Source organism: Phaenicophaeus curvirostris, chromosome 23, assembly GCF_032191515.1.
Source record: "Phaenicophaeus curvirostris isolate KB17595 chromosome 23, BPBGC_Pcur_1.0, whole genome shotgun sequence".
Taxonomy (NCBI): Eukaryota; Metazoa; Chordata; class Aves; order Cuculiformes; family Cuculidae; genus Phaenicophaeus; species Phaenicophaeus curvirostris.
In genome coordinates, this window is record NC_091414.1 from 3,975,766 (window position 1) to 3,994,916 (window position 19,151).

General features: G+C 55.7%; 4 protein-coding genes across 6 annotated transcripts in view; 3 read left to right on the top strand and 1 right to left on the bottom strand.

Moving 5' to 3' along the window:
* Positions 1-19,151, bottom strand: part of NUDC (nuclear distribution C, dynein complex regulator) — a 44,270-nt gene that overhangs the window by 9,535 nt on the left and 15,584 nt on the right. The gene's annotated exons all lie outside the window — the stretch shown is intronic.
* On the top strand, positions 1,171-3,538 carry NR0B2 (nuclear receptor subfamily 0 group B member 2). Its single transcript, XM_069875150.1, has 2 exons — positions 1,171-2,081; positions 2,487-3,538. Exons 1-2 carry the CDS (start codon positions 1,568-1,570, stop codon positions 2,804-2,806), a joined length of 834 nt encoding a protein of 277 aa, XP_069731251.1. The 5' UTR covers positions 1,171-1,567; the 3' UTR covers positions 2,807-3,538.
* GPATCH3 (G-patch domain containing 3) lies at positions 5,588-11,489 on the top strand. The gene is made up of 7 exons (XM_069875558.1): positions 5,588-5,941; positions 7,314-7,726; positions 8,964-9,138; positions 9,476-9,535; positions 9,809-9,930; positions 10,111-10,238; positions 11,148-11,489. Exons 1-7 carry the CDS (start codon positions 5,599-5,601, stop codon positions 11,365-11,367), a joined length of 1,461 nt encoding a protein of 486 aa, XP_069731659.1. The 5' UTR covers positions 5,588-5,598; the 3' UTR covers positions 11,368-11,489.
* GPN2 (GPN-loop GTPase 2) lies at positions 12,354-19,049 on the top strand. 2 transcript variants are annotated; one of them, XM_069875563.1, is made up of 6 exons: positions 12,358-12,381; positions 13,767-14,212; positions 16,263-16,419; positions 16,564-16,724; positions 17,824-17,954; positions 18,444-19,049. In XM_069875563.1, exons 2-6 carry the CDS (start codon positions 13,796-13,798, stop codon positions 18,514-18,516), a joined length of 939 nt encoding a protein of 312 aa, XP_069731664.1. In that variant the 5' UTR covers positions 12,358-12,381; positions 13,767-13,795; the 3' UTR covers positions 18,517-19,049. The 2 variants fall into 2 exon arrangements, with proteins under 2 accessions (XP_069731665.1, XP_069731664.1); XM_069875564.1 differs by lacking the exons at positions 17,824-17,954; positions 18,444-19,049 and adding an exon at positions 16,854-17,116 and having other exon boundaries at positions 12,354-12,381; positions 16,564-16,767.

Sequence of the window (19,151 nt, forward strand, 5' to 3'; positions counted from 1 at the left end):
CTAGGCACCTCCCACTGGATCAGGGACTCCAAGCCCCATCCAACCTGGCCTTGAAGCACCTCCAGGGATGGGGTAACCACAACTCTTCTGGGCAACCTCAGGCAGGGCCTCCTTACCCTCATGGAAAAGAATTTCCTGTTTATGTCCAGTCTAAGTCTGCCCCTCTCCAATTCCTAGCCGTTTCCCCAGGTCCTATCGCTCCATGCCTTTATAGAATCATAGAATGCTTTGAATTGGAAGGAACCTTAAAGATCATCTAAATCTCTTGCTAATTTGGAGCTTGGAGCCAGGTCTGTCTGACCTTGCCTTTGACACAAGGAAAAGCTGCAAAACAGAGATGATTACAGGGAAAAAAACCCACCTTTGTTCAGCACAGATGATGTTGAACACAAGGCATTGTCATCTTCAAAGAATGAACAGTGTCTGAAAGAAAACACTATTTGAAAGAAAACCCCATGCTATCAGAGGGACATTCTGTCTAACCATAAAAAAATACAATTACTTAGATGAAACTGAACTCTGCTTTAGCTTAAATCAAAAATATTCCACTTTTTGTAATAGGAACTGCTTCTTTTATCAGGGGCAGAAACCAAAGCGGGGAGAGACAAACCAAGGGGAGGAGGGGACAGGAAAGAAGAGGGGTCGGGGGGCATATGTACAGAAACACAGAGGGGTCAGAGACTGGTTATGGGGGGAAAGGAGGAGAGAGGCTGGTTGGGTGAGTGCAGAGGTGGGGGCAGAAGCTGGGGCAGGGTGAGCAGAGGCCCCCAGGGGTTTTGGAGCCAGCCCTGGGTCTCAGCTGTGCCTTCTGTGCCCTGCCAGGGGTCCCAGCCTTTCCTCTGGCTGAGTTACCACCACCCCAGGGGAGAAGTTTCCTCCCCACCCTGCTACCAGCCCCCTAGAAACCAGCATTGGGATACTGCTCAATCCCAGGATAAAAATACAATGTAATTCAAGGAGAAAATCTGGAATTTGCCCTTCCTTGCCCCGCGTTTCCTCTCTTTCCTCGCTGGGCTCCTCTTCCTCACCAGCATGACACCATCGGCAAGGTGAGGCCAACAACCGCTGATAAAACGACTTCCAGGTTGCTTTTCCCAAGGCCAGAGCCGTTACCCTGCGTGTGTGTGTGTGTGCAAACCCCCAGCCGCCGGCGCGAGACCTCGGTGCCGTGGTACGGGCCAGGTTAATGACTCTGTTTATCCTCCTTGGGTCACGGCGATAAGAGCTGCCCAACCCGCTGGCGCTTCATTGAGAAAACGGCCGTTGAACGCCGCGCGGAGAAATTGTTTGGCCCAGCCAATCAGCCTGAGGCCGCCAGGGTTTGGGTTGGTTTGTTTTAATGAGGACCGCTTAATCACAGAAGGGTCAAGGCTGCCGAGGGGGTGTTGCACGAGCTACTCAGCCTTATAAAAGCTGGTTTGAGCGGCTGTGGGCTGGCAGAGCTGGGGGGACGGGGAGAATCCAGCCTGTTTGGGAGGGATTTTACGGCTTTCTTCCCATCTGCTGTAGCAGAAGCTGCGTTTTACTGAGGAATCGGCTGCACGGCTGAGCTACAACCGCCAGTGGCATGGAGGTGGGCTGCGAGAGGTGCCAGTGCCGCGGCGAGGACAAGCAGACTGCCATCCTCTACACCCTCCTCAGCCAGAACCTTGCCTGCCGCCCAGCCCACCGGCGCTGCCTCTGCCACCGGCGCCGCACCGTCTGCCTCCGCACCCCACACCTCACCTGCCAGGCGGCCTCCAACGTCCTGGGAAAAACGGTCAGCTTCATGAAAAACCTGCCTTCCTTCCGCCTGCTGCCACGAGAGGATCAACTCCTGCTGCTGGAGAGCTGCTGGGTCCCCCTCTTCCTCCTGGGGCTGGTCCAGGAGATGGTGACCTTCGAGGTGATGGAGACTCCAGCTCCCAGCATGCTCAAGAAGATTCTCCTCGATGGCCAAAGGCAACAGCAGGAGCCCGAGTGGACGCAGCCCACGCTGGCCGCCGTGCAGCGGCTCCAGTGTTGCCTGAACTCATTTTGGAGCCTGGACCTGAGTCCCAAGGAATACGCCTACCTGAAGGGAGCCATTCTCTTCAATCCCGGTGAGTGTCTGACACTCGTTCCTCGCTGAACACACGCCTCTGGGCTCAGCAGCCTCTGTACATGAGCGTGAGGAGGGCTGGTTGCCCCATCTCTAACCCTCATCATTACCAGACGCACTGGGAAGTAGGGAAGAGCGATGGCAAGTGAAGCAGTAAAAGCCTTTGTCTGTCCTGCAGACGACAAAGGAACTGGGGGTTTAATTTGTAAAATGTGTTTGCCCACTTTACTGCCTTTCCTCCCTCCAAATGACAGCCCTGGAATAGCTACATCTTGGGAGCTGTGTGCATCTCCATAGTGAGGCCTTGGAGATGACCATAAGAAATGGGGAAGGGTGGGGATGGGAGAAACCTGGGGCTGTTTTCCAGCCTCCTTCGTCATCAGCTTCTCGTCCTCTCCCTTGACAGATATTCCTGGGCTCAGGACCTCCCCATACATCGAGAGCCTCCAGCAGGAAGCCCAGAGAGCGCTCCAGGAGGTCCTGCAGCCTGAGGACCAGGGCCGGTTCGCCCGCATTTTGCTGATCGCCTCCACCTTAAAATCAATCCCTCCTGCCCTCATCACGGATCTCTTCTTCCGACCTATCATCGGCAACGCGGACATCGTCGAGCTCATCACAGAAATGCTGTACGAAATAACCAGCGAGCAGCTGGCTCACGCGGTCCCGTGGATGCTCCCCGTGCCTTGCCGGGCAGCACGGCCCATCTGGAAGCAGGGATTTAGCTAGAGAAATGCTCTGGAGTCAGCGGAGAGCTGCTCCTTTCGGTAGGGCTGAGGCCAGAACGTTCAGCCAGCCTCCAGCAGAAACACCTCTGCTTTAGCAGATGTTTAGAGCTGATCCCACTCCGCCTGTGCCGGACTCCGTTTTGGGAAGCGCGGCTGTGGGATTTGAGTCAGAGCTGCTGTGCTGGCTGCGTGCAGACACCGGGGCAGGTGGGGTTAGTGCCCAGCCCCAGTTTTGGCTCTTTGAATACTTGATCCTGTTTAAATCCATGTGTGTCTCCCTCCTAGTTCCAAGCGATGAGGTCTGTCCTCCACTAAGAGCTCAACTCTGCCATGTTCTGGTCCTCGTCGGAATAGCTGTTATGGAATGAGGGCTGCGTGAAGCCTTGCTCTGTCTGCTCTCCTTGAAATCTTAGAAATACCCATGAAAGATCTTCCCCAGGCACTGGGAAAAGCCAGAGTATTAAGTCCTATACAGTGTGCAGGTTCCTTCCTCTTGCCTTTCCCCAGATCCTAGGACAGGCTGAGAGAGTTGGGGTTGTTCAGCCTGGAGAAGAGAAGGCTCCGGGGAGACCTTAGAGCAGCTTCCAGGACTGAAAGGGGCTCCAGGGAAGCTGGGGAGGGGCTGTGGATCAGGGAGTGCAGGGAGAGGATGAGGGGTAACAGTTTTCAGCTGAAAGAGGGGAAATCGAGATGAAATCTTAGGAAGAAATGTTTTGCTGTGAGGGTGGGGAGGCCCTGGAACTGGTGGCCCAGAGCAGTGGTGGCTGCCCCATCCCTGGAGGGGTTCAAGGCCAGGTTGGATGGGGCTTGGAGCCCCTGATCCAGTGGGAGGTGTCCCTTCATGTAGCAGTGGGGTCGGAACTGGATGGGCTTTGAGGTCCTTTCCAACCCAAATCATTCCATGATTCTGTTTTCTCTGTAATGTCATGAAACACAGCAGAGCAACGCGTCACCTCAGAGCTCCTGCACCAACAGAGCCACAAGGTCTCCTCTGCTGGAGCTTGGATAATAAATTCCTGAGCTGTACCCACCACAGGGGCGAGCCCAGCTGGTTTCCTGGTGGAACCAAACCTCCCTGCCCGGAGTCAGAGCTGGCTGCACACCTTGGAAGCTCGTTCCTCCCAGAACTTCCAGAACGCATTCCCATCGGTGTTTCATAAGCAGACATTCTGGTGGTTTGTACATAAGATGCAGTAAATTATTTTTTGTAATAAAGTCTTCTACGTTTTGGAATGTGGTGGATTTTTAGAGGTGGTGCTTGAATTTCTGAGAGGCTGGAAAAAAACACCTGCGGGCCCCGCGTGGGAATGAAAAGGAGCTTTCCCTAAAAATCCATCTGGAAGAACAGCCCCACGGCACAAACCCCTCCAGAGGAATTTGCAGAGGAGGTGGAATTGTGGCCTGTCCAGGTGACGAGGGGGTGTCCCAGGTGGATGCAGCTGCCACCGGGTCACCAAACCCCCATCCTGCTTGCTCCTTGCGCTCCATCGCCCTCACTCATGGAAAAACCTGGAATAGCGGCTCCTCCATCCCATCCTCCACCTCTCCTACGGCTTCCCAACAGCACCTCGTCATCCGGGAGGGCCCCCAGCACCCAGCCCCTGGCCCCCCCAGCCCTGTGACCCCCTCTTTGGAGCCTGTGACACCTCCCAATCCTGTGACACCCCGCCGAGCCTTCCTAGACCTGTGCCCCCTTCTGTCCCCATCTTGCTGTCTGTGACCCCCTCAAGCCTGTGTCCCCACCCATAGGACCTGGGACCCCTCCTTGAGCCTGTGATCCCCCCGTTACAGGCTGTGAAGCCCCCAGGATCTCTTTGCAGCTTGTGCCCCCCGCTCCATTGGAGCCTGTGAACCCCGCTTGGGGAGCCTGTGCCCCCTCCCTTTGGGGCTTGTGATCCCCCCCGTTTTGGAGCCTGTGATTTCCCCTCCCTGCCCCCCTCAATTTGAGATTGTGCCCCCCCTGCTTGGAGCCTGTGAACCCCGCTTCTGAAGCCTGTGCCCCATCCCCTTGGAGCTTGTGATCCCCCCCTTTTTGGAGCCTGTGATTTCCCCCCCCAGCTTGAGCTTGTAACCCCTCCATTTGGAGCTTGTTCCCCCATCCCCCTTGAAGCCTGTGAACCCCCCTTTTGGATCCTGTGACACCACCCCCTTTCTTGGAGCCTGAGCCCCCCCATTGGAGCCTGTGAACCCCTCTTTTGGATCCTGTGACCCCCCCTTTATTGGAGCCTGAGCCCCCCCATTGGAGCCTGTAACCCCCCTTCTGGATCCTGTGACCGCCTTTCTTGGAGCCTGAGCCCCCCCATTGGAGCCTGTGAGCCCCCCCTTTTGGATCCTGTGACCCCCCCCTTTCTTGGAGCCTGAGCCCCCCCCTAGGAGCCTGTGAACCCCCCTTTTGGATCCTGTAACACCTCCTCCCGCTTTCTGGGAGCCTGTGCCCCCCCATTGGAGCCTGTGAACCCCCCTTTTGGATCCTGTAACCCCCCTTTGGAGCCTGAGCCCCCCCATTGGAGCCTGTAACCCCCTCTTCTGGATCCTATGACCCCCCCCTTTCTTGGAGCCTGTGTCCCCCCCTTGGAGCCTGTGAACCCCCCTTTTGGATCCTGTGACACCCCCCCCCCCCCTTTCTTGGAGCCTTTTCTTGGAGCCCCCCCTTTGGAGCCTGAGCCCCCCCATTGGGTGTCACCCCCCATGGCCACCAGGGGGCGCCCTCTCCACCCGTGACGTCAATCCAGCGCGCCTATCCCGCCAGTGACGTCACTCTCAAGCGCCCGTCGCTCCTCCCGGCGGGGCAAGATGGCGGCGCCCATCTCGACCGCTGGCGATGGCGGGGCCGCCGCCGCCCGTTACTGCCTGGTGAGCGGCATCCCGGCCTCGCTGCGCTCCGCTCAGCTCCGCGCCTACTTCAGCCAGTTCGTGGAGGCGGGCGGCTTCCTCTGCTTCCACTACCGGCACCGCCCCGAGCGACCGGCGGCGGCCGGGGAGAAGCCGCGCACCTGCTGCTGCCCGGTGGCCGTGCGGCCCGGCCGCGCCCGCCGCCTCGTCCGCCTCTACTCGGGAAAGCGCTGGGTCGGGCCCGGCGGCGCCTCCCTGCCCGGCCGCTGCGTCATCCGCAGGGTCCGCCTCGGGGCCCGTACCGGTACGGGGGAAACGGGGGGAGGGGACGGGGAACGGGGAGAGGGAACAGGAGAGAGGGAAATGGGGGAGAAGGAATGGGGGGGAGGGAACGGGCACCGAGGAGAGGGAACAAGGGGGAGGAAGAGGGAATAGGGGGGAGGGAACCGGCACCGGGGGGAGGGAACAGGGGGGAGGGAATGGGGAACGGGGAGAGGGAAGAGGGGGGAGGGAACTGGCACTGGGGAGAAGAAACAGGGGGGAGGGAAATGAGAGAGAGGGAACGGGGGAGAGGGAACGGGGGAGAGGGAACGGGGAGAGGGAATGGGGAACGGGGGAGAGGGAACGGGGGAACAGGGAGAGGGAATGGGCAACAGGGGAGAGGGAATGGGGAGAGGGTACGGGGAACGGGGGAGAGGGAGTGGGGAACGGGGGAGAAGGAACGGGGAGAGGGAATGGGGGAGAGGAAATGGGGAACAGGGAGAAGGAACAGGGGGAAGGAAATGGGCACTGAGGAGAGGGAATGGGGGGGAGGAAACGGGCACTGGGGAGAGGGAACAGGTAATGGGGTTGGGGGGAATAAAGGGGGAGGGAATGAGCACCAAGGGGAAGGAAAGGGGAATGGAGTAAGGGAACAGGGAGGGGAGGGAATGGAGGGGGAGGGAAAAGAGAATGGGGTTGGGGAAAGGGGAATGGGAAATGAGAAGGAATGGGGAGGGGAACGGGGCTGGAGGGAAAAGAAAGGGCACTGCGGGAGAGGCAATGGGGGAAAGAAAAGGACCCCGGGACAGGGGAGGAGCAGGTCCTGCATCCAGTTCTGAAATCCCCAACATAAGAAGGAGATGGAGCTGTTGGAACAGGTCCAGAGGAGGCTACAGGGATGATTCAAGAGCTGGAGCACCTCCCATATGAAGACAGGCTGAGAGAATTGAGGTTGTTCAGCCTGGAGAAGAGAAAGCTGTGGGGAGACCCTAGAGCAGCTTCCAGGGCTGAAAGGGGCTCTAGGAAAGCTGGGGAGGGGCTCTTAATCAGGGAGGGCAGGGACAGGATGAGGGGGAATGGTTTGGGGCTGAAAGACAGGAGATTGAGATGAGATTTTAGGAAGAAATGTTTTGCTGTGAGGGTGGGGAGACCCAGGTTGCCCAAAGCAGCGGTGGCTGCCCCATCCCTGGAGGGGTTCAAGGCCAGGTTGGATGGGGCTTGGAGCCCCTGATCCAGCGGGAGGTGTCCCTGCCCGTGGCAGGGGTGGGACTGGGTGGGCTTTGAGGTTCCTTCCAACCCAAACCACTCTATGAAGAGTGAGTTTGGGGTCTATTTATCTTCCCGCGCAGAAGGGCCCTAATTTCCCTCTCTTTGCTGGAGCATGTTCCTCACAAATCCTTTCTTTTCTCCTCCAGACACGGACAGCAGGAATGACATGGCTGCAGGCGAAGAAGCAGGCGTGGTTGCAGAAGCAGACTTGAAGCGGCTCCCTGAGTTCAACCCCCCTTCCTTCATGCCTTACGGGAACGTGGGCACCCCCCTGCAAGTTTTCCTGGAGCTGATCCGGGCCTGCAGGCTGCCTCCCCGGGTTATCAAGAAATTACAGCTGAATTTTCCAAAGACGGGCTCATCCCGTAGGTATGGGAATGTACCTTTTGAATACCAGGACACTGAGACAGTTATAGAAGAAGAAAGAGTTTACACTGCTACGGGCGATGAGATCACAGAGGAAGAGGGGCCTGCGGCGAGACCTGAGGTGACTCAGCCAGCTGGTGCTGAGGAGGACGAGGAGGGGCAGAAGAAGGAAGAGGAGCTGCACTCAGGTGACGTAAGTGGATTTTTCTAGCATTATCCAAGTTTAGCTGTTAAAGCTGTGAAGCCAGGAGGGCTGATATAACACTCTCTGAGCTCGTTTTTAGTCTTTTAGTTGCACCGTATGAATTACTTGTCTAAAAACAGGGTTAAAATAAGATTGTTCACCTTTTGGTGCACGGAGCCCCTTGGTGTGTGGACAGTGTGAGCATTAACACCTCCAAAAATGCTTCCCCAAATCAAGGTGGTTGTGGGGCGTGAGCCCTGAAGGGGTTCTAATCAAGCTGAAGCCCTGAGGTTTTGATCCCGAGGAGGCTGGTGCTGTGGGAGCAGATCTGTGCCCTGCTGCGTGGTAGATTCACAAGCAACAGCAGAGCCAGGTCAATGCGGCGACCGGAGTTTTAGGAGCGCATCCACGTGCTGGGAACGCCAGCGGAGCTGTGCAGTGCTTGACCTTGAATGCTCCTGTGCCTGAAGTTTGTCGTTCTTGGAAAAATGGCTTTGGGTGACAGGTTCTGCGGGGCTGGCCAGGCTCTCCGGAGGCTTTCTCGCTCCCTCCACCGACAGCGCCGGTCTAGCCTGTTCACCCAACCCTCTGTCATTAGAGAGGGAGCACAATCCCGAGGCAAGCCGTTCCCGTCCTTTGCTCTGCCAAAATTAACTCAAGGACCAACTCTTTGCTGCAGTTTTATCCCGGGAGGTTCTCTTAGTAACAGCCATCACAGAGAACGCTTTGTTCCCTCCTTTACAAACATTTTATTCAGTCTTTTCCTCTCCAAACTAAACAGGCTTTTCTCACAGATCGTTTCCTGGATTTCTTTGGAGCTGGAAGGGGCTCTGCCTCAAAACCAGGCAGGCAGCAGTAAAGCTGTCAGCCCCGTGGGTGCCTGTGCCAGCCGGCCGCCTCTCCGGAACCCGCACAATCTCTTTAGAGATCAGCTTGAGTGGAATTAATTTGTTACTGGTGCTGACTCTCCGTACGACACGCCTGCTCCTTACATGGTCATCTTCGTGTTGTGGATGGTGCCGAAAGCCGTGCCACCGAGTGGGTGTGAGGTGGTGTTTTTCACCACTTCTCTTTGCTGACTCCGAACATGCCATTAGTCAGGGGAATGAGGTCATCAGCGCCGGTCGTGTCGGTGCTTGAAAGGAGCAGGCTGAGACGAGGCTCTGTCGACAAAGCTCTTTCGTAGGGATGATATTCCGAGGGGTAGAGGCTGCGAGCTGTTGGTGTCACCCACCTTTCTTTGCAGGACGATGATACCTGCGAGGAGTGGGAGCGGCACGAGGCGCTGCATGAGGACGTCACCAAGCAGGACCGTGTGGAGGAGCGGCTCTTTGAAGAGGAGATTGAACTGAAGTGGGAGAAAGGGGGCTCCGGCCTCGTCTTCTACACGGATGCTCAGTACTGGCAGGAGCAGAATGGAGGTAACACTGGTGTTTGTGTCACAAACTTCACCACTGTGAGCTGGGGACCCAGCCTTGCAGGAGAATCGGGAATAACCCTATATGAGCATTCCAGATGTGGCAACTTGCCGTTGTTTTTAAACACTCTTGGTCACAAAGTCATTCAGTCCAGCCACCAGAGACCCCAGTTGGTCCTCCTTGGCAGCCCATTGTTTAAGCACTGGGTTTGCAGGGTCTCCAGTACTACCTTCTCCCTATTTTATTAGAGAAAATGGGAAGCTAGGCCACCAGCAAACAGCACTTCCATGTCACATTTCCATAACCATCACCAAAAATGGTGCTTTCCTTCTCTTGGCAGACTTTGACGAGCAGACTGCGGACGACTGGGACGTGGACATGAGCATCTACTATGACAAAGGTACCTTAGCTGAACCCCCCCGCAGGAAACGAGGGAGGCTGGGAAGCTCTGACCCTGCAGAATTTCTCCAGCAGAGAATTCTTTGACTCTGTCATCCTTTGAAAGCGTCCAGGACGTCATTGTGCTTGAAACAACGTTTTTCTTGTCTGGCAGGGAGAGTTGCCAAAAAGAACAGGTTCTGCCTCCTTGTTGCGTGGTGCTCTGGGGGAAATGACAGTAGCAAAGAGCTTTTCCTGAGCTGTGCGGCTCGGCCTCTTGCTTCTTTCTCTTTAGATGGAGGTGATAAGGATGCTCGGGACTCGGTCCAGATGTGGCTGGAACAGCGATTGCGGGATGGATTGGAGGATGGATCCGTTTCAGGGCAGCAGATTGGCACCTTCGAGAGACACACCAAGGTGAGCTCTGCCTGCCTGCTCAGGAGGGACACGGCAGGACCAGAACGGCCGCGGTGGGGAAGCTCAGAGGCTGTGGGACGGGGACAGGAGAGCTCCTGCGTGTGGGGAGGGGGCAGCGGGTTCTGGGAAGGTGAGGATGGGCTTTATTCAGCAACTCTGATGTTTCTTCCCCTCTCCCAGGGCTTTGGCAGGAAGGTGTTGGAGCAGCAGGGCTGGACGGAGGGGCTGGGGCTGGGCAGCAGCAACTCTGGAATGGCTGAAGCTCTGGACAACGAGGGTCAGAACCCTAGATGCAAGAGGGGACTGGGGTGAGTACCCAGCCCTACCCGGCTGGATTCGGAGCCTCGGCCTGGGCTCTCTGGGCTGACAGCAGCTGCCTGGCTGCAAGAGGAGCAGAGTGTGAAGCAGAACTGTGACACAACCTGCTGTCCCGCTGCGCAGCTAGTAGCAAGGCCTGCCTCAGCGCTCTGGAGCTGAATACACTGCCGCTCCTGACACTCCAGTGCTCCTTCAAGCAGCTTGTGATGTGAGATGAGGCTGCAAAAATTTGCAGGCTCACACAGCACACAGAGAGCTGCACTTGGGGACTGAGGGTCCCCTCTGCTACCGCACCTCTCCCTTCTCTGCTGGGTTTCTGGAGGCTTTGTGCGGTGCTGGATTTCACTATGGGGGTCGACTCTCCTCCTAGAGCACTCTTGCAGCCAGGAATAGGACAAGAATCCTTATTGCCCAGTGTCATAGAATCATGAAACAGTTTGGGTTGGAAGGGACCTCAAAGCCCATCCAGTTCCGCCCCTGCCATGGGCAGGGCCACCTCCCACTGGATCAGGGGCTCCAAGCCCCATCCAACCTGACCTTGAACCCCTCCAGGATGGGGCAGCCTAGGCCAGGGCCTCCCCACCCTCACAAGGAAACATGTCTTCCTAAGATCTCATCTCAATCTCCTCTCTTTCAGCTGAAAATTGTTCCCCCTTGTCCTACCCCTGCCCTCCCTCATCAAGAGCCCCTCCCCAACTTTCCTGGAGCTCCTTCTAGTACTGGAAACTGCTCTAAGGTCTCCCTTGCAGTCTTCTCTTCTCCAGTCTCAACAACCCCAACCTGGCCATCTCTTGATATCGATCCACTTCTCCCTGCACCACAAGGACATGAGCTGAGATGCACTGGGATGTCCCGCTACCTCAGCAGTGTTGGACCAAACTTCTCCCACTTCCTCCTAGGTACCACGGAGAGAAACTGCCAACATTCAGCAAGGTGAAAAAGCCCCGACGGGACACTCCCATCCTCATTTCAACCATCTACGATGACCCTGACCCCAAGGACAGCGGCGACCAGCTGCTGAGGCGCCAGCCACCCACTGCCATGAAGTACAGGCAGGAGATGCCGTTTGTCCGGGCGTCCCATGGTGCTCTGGAGAGCTCTGGTGCCCGGCCGCGCTGAGCAGAGGCTGTCACAGAGCTTTTGTACTGGTTCTCTGCTCCTGTTGAGCACAGGCTGGCTCCTGGTCTCGGGTTTAGAGCAGAGTTTTCATATATTTATTTTTGTAAGACATATAGACTTGTCACCAAAATTGCCTCAGTGGATTTTTTCTCCCTGATCGAACCACTCCGATGAGGGGAAGTAGCACTAGTGCTGCCTGTTTAGAGGAAACGGGGAAGGGTGTTGCGTTGCTGACAGCCTGGATCCGCTAAGCTTGTGTGCTAGGTCAGCCTAAAAAACCAGAACTTGCAGCTCGTGGCTGCCTGAGACCCAGGGAAGGACAAGTACAGACAGCGCCAGCCGCAGCACCCTAACTGTCCTGCAGAAAGCTCGCTGCCGGCCTGCAGCTTCGCGTTGCTTGGGCGTGACGATCCCACACTCCTGGGAGAAACTTGTTGGGATGAAAGGCTCGCCCTTGGCAGCCTCCGGAGGAATTCTGCGGGAGGCGTTTCCCTGCGGTCGGGCGTAGCGGGTGCTTCTCTGATGTGCTTTGCTCTGTTTTCCTGGCACAGGCACATTCGGATGGGGGGCAGAGCCTTGGTCCCCGCGGCCCAGAATTGCGGGGTTCAGTGCAAACAGGTGAATCATAGAATAACCAGGTTGGAAGAGACCCACTAGATCATCGAGTCCAACCATTCCTATCAAAATGCTTTGCTCTCAGGCTCTGCCCTCCTTCCTTAGGGCTGGATGGTGGGATACAGGGAGTAACCCCCTTCTAGGGATGGGGACGAGGGGCGGTGCTGGGATTCGAACTCGGGTCCCCCCGTCTTGGGAGTCGTAGCTTCGAGGGGCGGGGCCGGGATTCGAACCCGCGTCGCGTCGCAGTGTTATAGGGGGTCGCTGGTTAGGGGCCACGCGGGCCTCCCGGCCGCAAGGGGGCGCTGTGGGGCGCAGGTGGCGCCGCTCCGGACCCGGAACTCGGAGGGGAGGGACGCGCGGGAACCGGAAGTGCTGGCGGCGGCACTGGAGGCGGCGGTGAGGGGGAAGGGCCCCCGTTCCCGTTCGGACCCCCTGATCCCCTCAGGCCCCCCGTGGAGGAACCGGGAGGGTTAGGGGGGACGGGGGAGGGCCTGATTGGCTCGGAGGGGGAGGTTAACGGGAACGGGACGGGCCTGGGGTGGTGTAACGGGTCCAGGGAAGGGGAAGGAGGGGCCTGAGGGGACCTGACGGGAGCGTCAAAAACCGTTGCATGATTCTGTGATCTGGGGGTGTAGGGAAAAGTGGGGGAAGGAGGGGAAAGGTGTAGACAAAGAGGGAAACAGAAAGAGAGGGAGGACGGGGAGAGAAGAGAGGAAATGGGAAAGAAACAAGTGTGTGGAGAGTGGGAGTATGAGAGTTACAATGTGGGGAAAGGGGACACAGAGGAGACTAAGGACATGAGGATATGGAGAAACGGAAGGCAGTGCATGGGGATGTGGTGGGGCGAGGGAATCTGTGGTTGCTACCCCATCAAGGAAGAACCCAACGAGGGTAAAAGTCACTCCTCCACATGGGCAGGAGTAGGGATCTGCATCCTGTGGGAGCAGCCCTGTGGGTCTGGTTTGGGCTTTAGAATCATAGAATCACCAGGTTGGAAAAGACCCACTGGATCATCAAGTCCAACCATTCCCATCAATCACTAACCCATGTCCCTCAGCACCTCATCCACCCGTCCCTTAAACCCCTCCAGGGAAGGTGACTCAACCCCCTCCTTGGGCAGCCTCTGCCACTGCCCAATGACCCTTTCCATGAAAATTTTTTTCCTAATGTCCAGCCTGAACCTCCCCTGGTGGAGCTTGAGGCCATTCCCTCTCGTCCTGTCCCCTGTCACTTGGGAGAAGAGCCCAGCTCCCTCCTCTCCACAACCTCCTCTCAGGGAGTTGGAGAGAGCAATGAGGTCTCCCCTCAGCCTCCTCTTCTCCAGGCTAAACACCCCCAGCTCTCTCAGACGCTCCTCTTGTTCTCCAGCCCCTTCCCCAGCTTCGTTGCTCTTCTCTGGACTCGCTCCAGAGCCTCAACATCCTTCTTGTGGTGAGGGGCCCAGAACTGAACACAGGATTCGAGGAGCGGTCTCACCAGTGCCGAGTCCAGAGGGAGAAGAACCTCCCTGGACCTGCTGGCCACGCCGTTTCTGATCCAAGCCAAGATGCCGTTGGCCTTCTTGGCTTTGCCCCTGTTTCCAGCCACAGCATCACCAGCTGGGGGGCACCAGGGTGGCATTGTCCCTGCACGAGGCTTGGCCATGGAGGGCGTGGCGGGAGACAACAGTTACACATTGGCACTTTCCCTTTCTTCCCACCTGCTCCCTGGGTGTGAATCCTGCAGATCGCATTCACACAAATGCAAATAAAATGGTAAATGGAAGTTTTTTCCTTTTTCAGCCAACAGAAGGAGAAGGAAATGAGCCAACATGTCTGAGGGCAGCAAGGGGAGTTCGCTGGCCTTTGGCCAGGTGGTAATTGGCCCTCCGGGCTCTGGGAAGACGACCTACTGCCATGGCATGCAGGAATTCCTGGGCAGGATCGGGCGCAAGGTGTCAGTGGTGAACCTGGACCCCGCCAACGAGGCGATGCCCTACCAGTGCGCTGTGGACATCGCCGAGCTCATCACCCTGCCCGACGTGATGGAGAACCTGAAGCTGGGGCCCAACGGGGGGTTGATCTACTGCATGGAATACCTGGAGGCCAACTTCGATTGGCTGCAGGAGAAGCTGGCAGCGTGCAGGGGTCACTACTACTTGTTTGACTGCCCAGGGCAGGTAGAGCTCTACACCCACCACGAGGCTCTGAAGAACGTCTTCGCGCAGTTGGCCAAGTGGAATTGCAGGGTAGGTTTGGGGCTTTGTGGGGAGCTGGGATCGGTGCCTGGCACCCCACGTGTTTTTGCAAGGGGCTGGGAAGCCACGTGGTCAGAGCTTTTGATTGTGGGTACTACGTTTTTCACCAGCCAGCTTGGCCTTTGATGTGAAATGGCGTTGTCAGGGAAGGAGGGAGAGAGAGCTTTGCAGAGGGGCAGCTTGTTCAGGGCATTTAATGTAGTGCGATCATCTTCAGAATGATTTGGGTGAGAAGGGACCTCAAAGCCATCCAGTTCCACCCCCTGCCATGGGCAGGGACACTTCCCACTGGATCAGGGGCTCCAAGCCCCATCCAGCCTGGCCTTGAACCCCTCCAGGAATGGGGTGAACAGAAACATGGATTCCCCTTCCTCATGCACTTTTGCTGTGCTCCAGACTCCTCTCCGCAGTGTGTTTTATCCAAGTGGGTGCTGTATTTTGGAGCAGGGAGACCAATGTGTGAGGGATTCTTTACGCTGTGCTGTGAGAAATCCAAGCATCATAGAATCATAGTATCACCAGGTTGGAAAAGACCCACTGGATCATTGAGTCCAACCATTCCCATCAATCACTAACCCATGTCCCTCAGCACCTCGTCCACCCGTCCCTTAAACCCTCCAGAGAACGTGACTCAACCCCCTCCCTGGGCAGCCTCTGCCACTGCCCAATGACCCTTTCTGTGAAATGTTTTTTCTTTATGTCCAGCCTGACCCTCCCCTGGTGGAGCTTGAGGCCATTCCCTCTCGTCCTGTCCCCTGTCCCTTGGGAGAAGAGCCCAGCTCCCTCCTCTCCACAACCTCCTTTCAGGGAGTTGCAGAGAGCAATGAGGTCTCCCCTCAGCCTCCTCTTCTCCAGGCTAAACACCCCCAGCTCTCTCAGCCGTTCCTCTTGTTCTCCAGCCCCCTCACCAGCTTCGTTGCTCTTCTCTGGACTCGCTCCAGAGCCTCAACATCCTTCTTGATCCTTCATCTCAGGCTCTCCTCCCGAACCAAATCGCTCTGCCTGTTGTCGTACGTGCTCTGTGCTTCCTTGCACAATGGAAGATGCAAATGAGGAAGTGCAGGTGAGAAGAGCCCCATAACCGAGCTAACTTGCTTACGCTGCGTTTGGTTTTGCGTTTGGTTTGTGTTTGGGCCAAACCATGAATGCACAAACCCTGTGTGGTGCGAGCAAGAAGGGCAAGTTCATTTCTTTGAGAATGTCACTGAGAATCTGCACATTAAAGATTATTTTTATTCAAATAGACGTACATGGAGTTGTAGTTACTAAAAATAGAGAGTTACACCGCTGTTGGGATGCTCACTTGAGTGCTTATGCCTGCCTGTGAGGTTTCTTCTGGCTCTTTTGTGCTGCAGAAGCGTAGCTGTGACTCAGCCACGCTCGGCTTCAGAGCCCTGACATCGGCTCACGTTGTGTAAGAGGCAGGAGCTTAACAGAGATCTTGGACCACATTGTTAGAGCAGCACAAAACACAGCAAATCAAACCACTCATTAATTTAATTATTAATTATTATTTCAAACCGCAGGACAATTTGGTTCTGCCAGCAGAGCGTGGCGTGTTACGGTTACTTCTCCCAAGTTCTTGAGCGTTCCTGTAGGGAAGGTGGAAATCTGGAGGCAGTGGTGTCATTCAGGAGGAGAGTTAACCCGAGCTTCCAGCCCCAAAAACCCTGCAGGGTTCAGACAAGCGTGGAAACTTCATCTGCAGAGAAAGAAGCTCTGAGAAAAAGGAGGGTGGTTGCAGGTACAAGTGTCTTTCAGTGCTGCTGGTGGAGCTCAGCACCCCACAGCCCTTTCTGTGCACCAGAACCCTGGGACCTGAGTCCCCCTGGAGGTCTGTGGGTGGGAATTTATATATATATATATTTAAAATATGCTTATATATATGAAGATGTTTTATGTGAAGGAGCTGGAAGGTAGGTGGTAACTTTCCCTTCCTGGGAGTCTGTAGCTAGGTCTGAATAGATTGTCCTGTAGCCACTGTCCCAAGAGCAAGCGCGTGGGCTCATCGTGATCCTGACCCTGTGTCCTTGCTTCCCAGCTGGCTGCGGTGCATCTGGTGGATTCTCACTATTGCACAGACCCTGGCAAGTTCATCTCTGTTCTCTGCACTTCGCTCGCGACCATGCTGCACGTGGAACTGCCCCATGTCAACGTCCTCTCCAAGATGGACCTTATTGAGCAGTACGGCAAGCTGGGTAAGAGCTCCTGCAAGAGAGACATGCAGAGTTGGGCTGGAGCAGGGGTAAATCTCTGCTCGAGTGTGGGGATGGTTGGGGAACTGGTGTAAATTTTACTGGGTTCTTCAGTTGCCTTTAGAGCTTCCTGCTGTTTCCTTGCAGCTTTCAACCTGGATTATTACACAGAGGTCCTGGACCTCTCCTACTTGGTTGACCATTTAGCTTCCGACCCCTTCTTCCGAAATTACCGCCGCCTCAACGAGAAATTGGTGGAGGTGATCGAGGATTACAGCCTGGTGTCCTTCGTGCCTCTCAACGTCCAGGTGATGGAGCAGAGAGAACAGGGAGTGTTGGATATGTTGGAGTGTTTAGTGTTTGATAGGAATGGTTGGACTCGATGATGCAGTGGGTCTCTTCCAACCTGGTTATTCTATGATTCTATATGTTGTCAGCACATTTGGTAGCAGCAAGGTTACGTCTGCTCGGAGCCATGGGGGATGCAAAACTCAGCTGTGGAGAGGCTTGAGATGGAGGAGGACAAACACAGCCAGACTTGTGAATGATCTGTGGCAGACAAAGGGAAAGAAAAGGCCTATGAGCTTGAGGCTAAGCGGGCCTCGTGTCCTGGGGTGTGGAATAAAGACTCCCCTTCATTCAGCCCATCTGTGCCTGCATTTCAAATCTGGACAAAGTATTATCCAGGATTCTGGGGAGACCTTAGAGCAGCTTCCAGTGCTGAAAGGGGCTCCAGGAAAACTGGGGAGGGGCTCTGGATCAGGGAGTGCAGGGAAAGGATGAGGGGGAACAGTTTCCAGCTGAAAGAGGGGAGACTGAGGTGTGGTATCAGGAAGATGTTTCCTGTGAGGGTGGGGAAGCCCTGGCCCAGGTTGCCCAGAGCAGTGGTGGCTGCCCCATCCCTGGAGGGGTTCAAGGCCAGGTTGGATGGGGCTTGGAGCCCCTGATCCAGTGGGAGGTGTCCCTACCCATGGCAGGGGTGGAACTGGATGAGCTTTAAGGTCCCTTCCAACCCAAACCATTCCATGATTCTGTGATTACCTAAAACGTTAAATTAGGGAGCACAGAATAATTAGAGGATTGGGATGAGAACCCTTGGGAAGAAGGGCTGAAAACGTTAATCTGGTGATTAGCAGAGGTGTCAACAGAGGCAAATGGGCTGAGACAAGAGGTGATGAAAGGGAGCAGGAGGGTGGAGGTGCCAACCCAGCACGGATTCTGGCTGACAGCAAGTGCTCATGGTTGCCTGACGGCCCCTTGGCTCCAGAAGGCCGGCAGCATCGTTGGGGCACTGGGTGCTGTGTGGGTGGCCCAAAGCCTCGGAGAAAATCCATAGTAAAGCCCAGTGTGAGCTCTCGCCTCTGGGCAAGGACCACATTCCTTGTCTTTCATCTCCCTCCCTTTCAGGATAAGGAGAGCATGCGGCAGGTGATGCAGGCGGTAGACAAAGCCAACGGCTATTCCTTTGGAGACCAGGAGCACAGGAGCCTGGAAGCTCTGATGTCAGCGGCAGTGGGAGCCGATTTCCACTTTGCTTCGTATCCTTCTCCATGGATCCTCTGTGGCGTGGGGTTTTAATTTCCCCTTCCCTGGGGAAGAGGGTGGAGGTGGAGCTGGGAGGCTGCAGGTTCGGGTTGTTGCTAACATCACCTGATGCTGTTTGGGGATCCGCAGGGAGCGAGTCAGTAGGCTCAGCCCAGATCTTAGCAGACAGTTGTCCACACCAAAGCCACCACATTTGTTGCTAATTGATACTGTGAATGTGGGAGGAATCTTTTAACAACTTTCCTTTCTCTCACACTCACTTGGACCAGTTCATTCCACCTCATCCAGACTATACAATTGATTACTCTGCGCTTGTCAGGTCTGGGAGCAACCAGAGCCAGAAATAATTCAGGTGATTCATGCTGCTGCCAGTACTGCCACCTTCCTACCAGCCTTTGGGCTAACGTGAGGCTGATTCCTCACTGAGAATGTTAAAAGCTTCTTGCAGAAGGGTTTGTTTTCCTTAATGACTGTGTTGTCAGCACGCTTGCAGTGCAGGAGAAGTATGTGCGATCTCAGGACAAAGTGCTGGAAGAAGAAGTGATGGATCTGTAATGCTTCTGCAGCTTCTCTCTGGTTTGACACCTTTACCTACCAGTAGCTTAAGGGATCTCCTTGTTGTGTGACTCAGACCAAGCGAAAGCCTTTCCAGGCACAGATCTAGCTGCTGGACTCCCTCTCTGTGAGAGTTTGGTCTCGTGCTTCAGCCCTGCTGCATGGAGCAGCATCTTTGCAGAAAGGCTGAGTGCAAGGCGAGCTGGCTCGTTCCTTAGGAACAAGGGAGGTTTAGCCAGATGAAGGCAAGAGGAGGGAAGCAAAATAAAGGAGACCGACCTTCACCAAGTCTCCTCCCCATCGTGATCAAGAGAGACGGAGATAAATCAGTTTGACCTGTCTCTTCTGCAGTGAGAGTGGAGACTGAAGCCCTTGGTGTACAGCATAGGAGGAGCAGGCAGGGGCCTTATGCTCGGAGGAGAATCCAGGCTGAGGAGCCTCCGAGCTGTCTCAAGGAGGACAGAAAGGTGGTTGTTGTTTTTAAATAACGATGAACTCTTTCTTAATAAAACAACTCCTTCGTCTTGCTTTCATCTTGTGAGTTTGCTGAACCTGAATAAATAAAACCAAGAGTGCTACAAAGCCCGGGGCTAAAAAGCCGCTGGTGGGAACGTCACAGCAGCCACTGCCTTGTG

Coding starts and splice junctions, on each gene's coding strand:
- NR0B2 (XM_069875150.1), top strand. CDS start 1,568: ATGGAGGTGGGCTGCGAGAGGTGCCAGTGCCGCGGCGAGGACAAGCAG. Junction 2,082..2,486: donor AGCCATTCTCTTCAATCCCG/GTGAGTGTCTGA, acceptor CTCCCTTGACAG/ATATTCCTGGGCTCAGGACC.
- GPN2 (XM_069875563.1), top strand. CDS start 13,796: ATGTCTGAGGGCAGCAAGGGGAGTTCGCTGGCCTTTGGCCAGGTGGTA. Junction 16,420..16,563: donor TGAGCAGTACGGCAAGCTGG/GTAAGAGCTCCT, acceptor GTTTCCTTGCAG/CTTTCAACCTGGATTATTAC. Junction 16,725..17,823: donor TCGTGCCTCTCAACGTCCAG/GTGATGGAGCAG, acceptor CCTCCCTTTCAG/GATAAGGAGAGCATGCGGCA.
- GPATCH3 (XM_069875558.1), top strand. CDS start 5,599: ATGGCGGCGCCCATCTCGACCGCTGGCGATGGCGGGGCCGCCGCCGCC. Junction 9,139..9,475: donor CTGGCAGGAGCAGAATGGAG/GTAACACTGGTG, acceptor TTCTCTTGGCAG/ACTTTGACGAGCAGACTGCG. Junction 9,536..9,808: donor GAGCATCTACTATGACAAAG/GTACCTTAGCTG, acceptor CTTTCTCTTTAG/ATGGAGGTGATAAGGATGCT.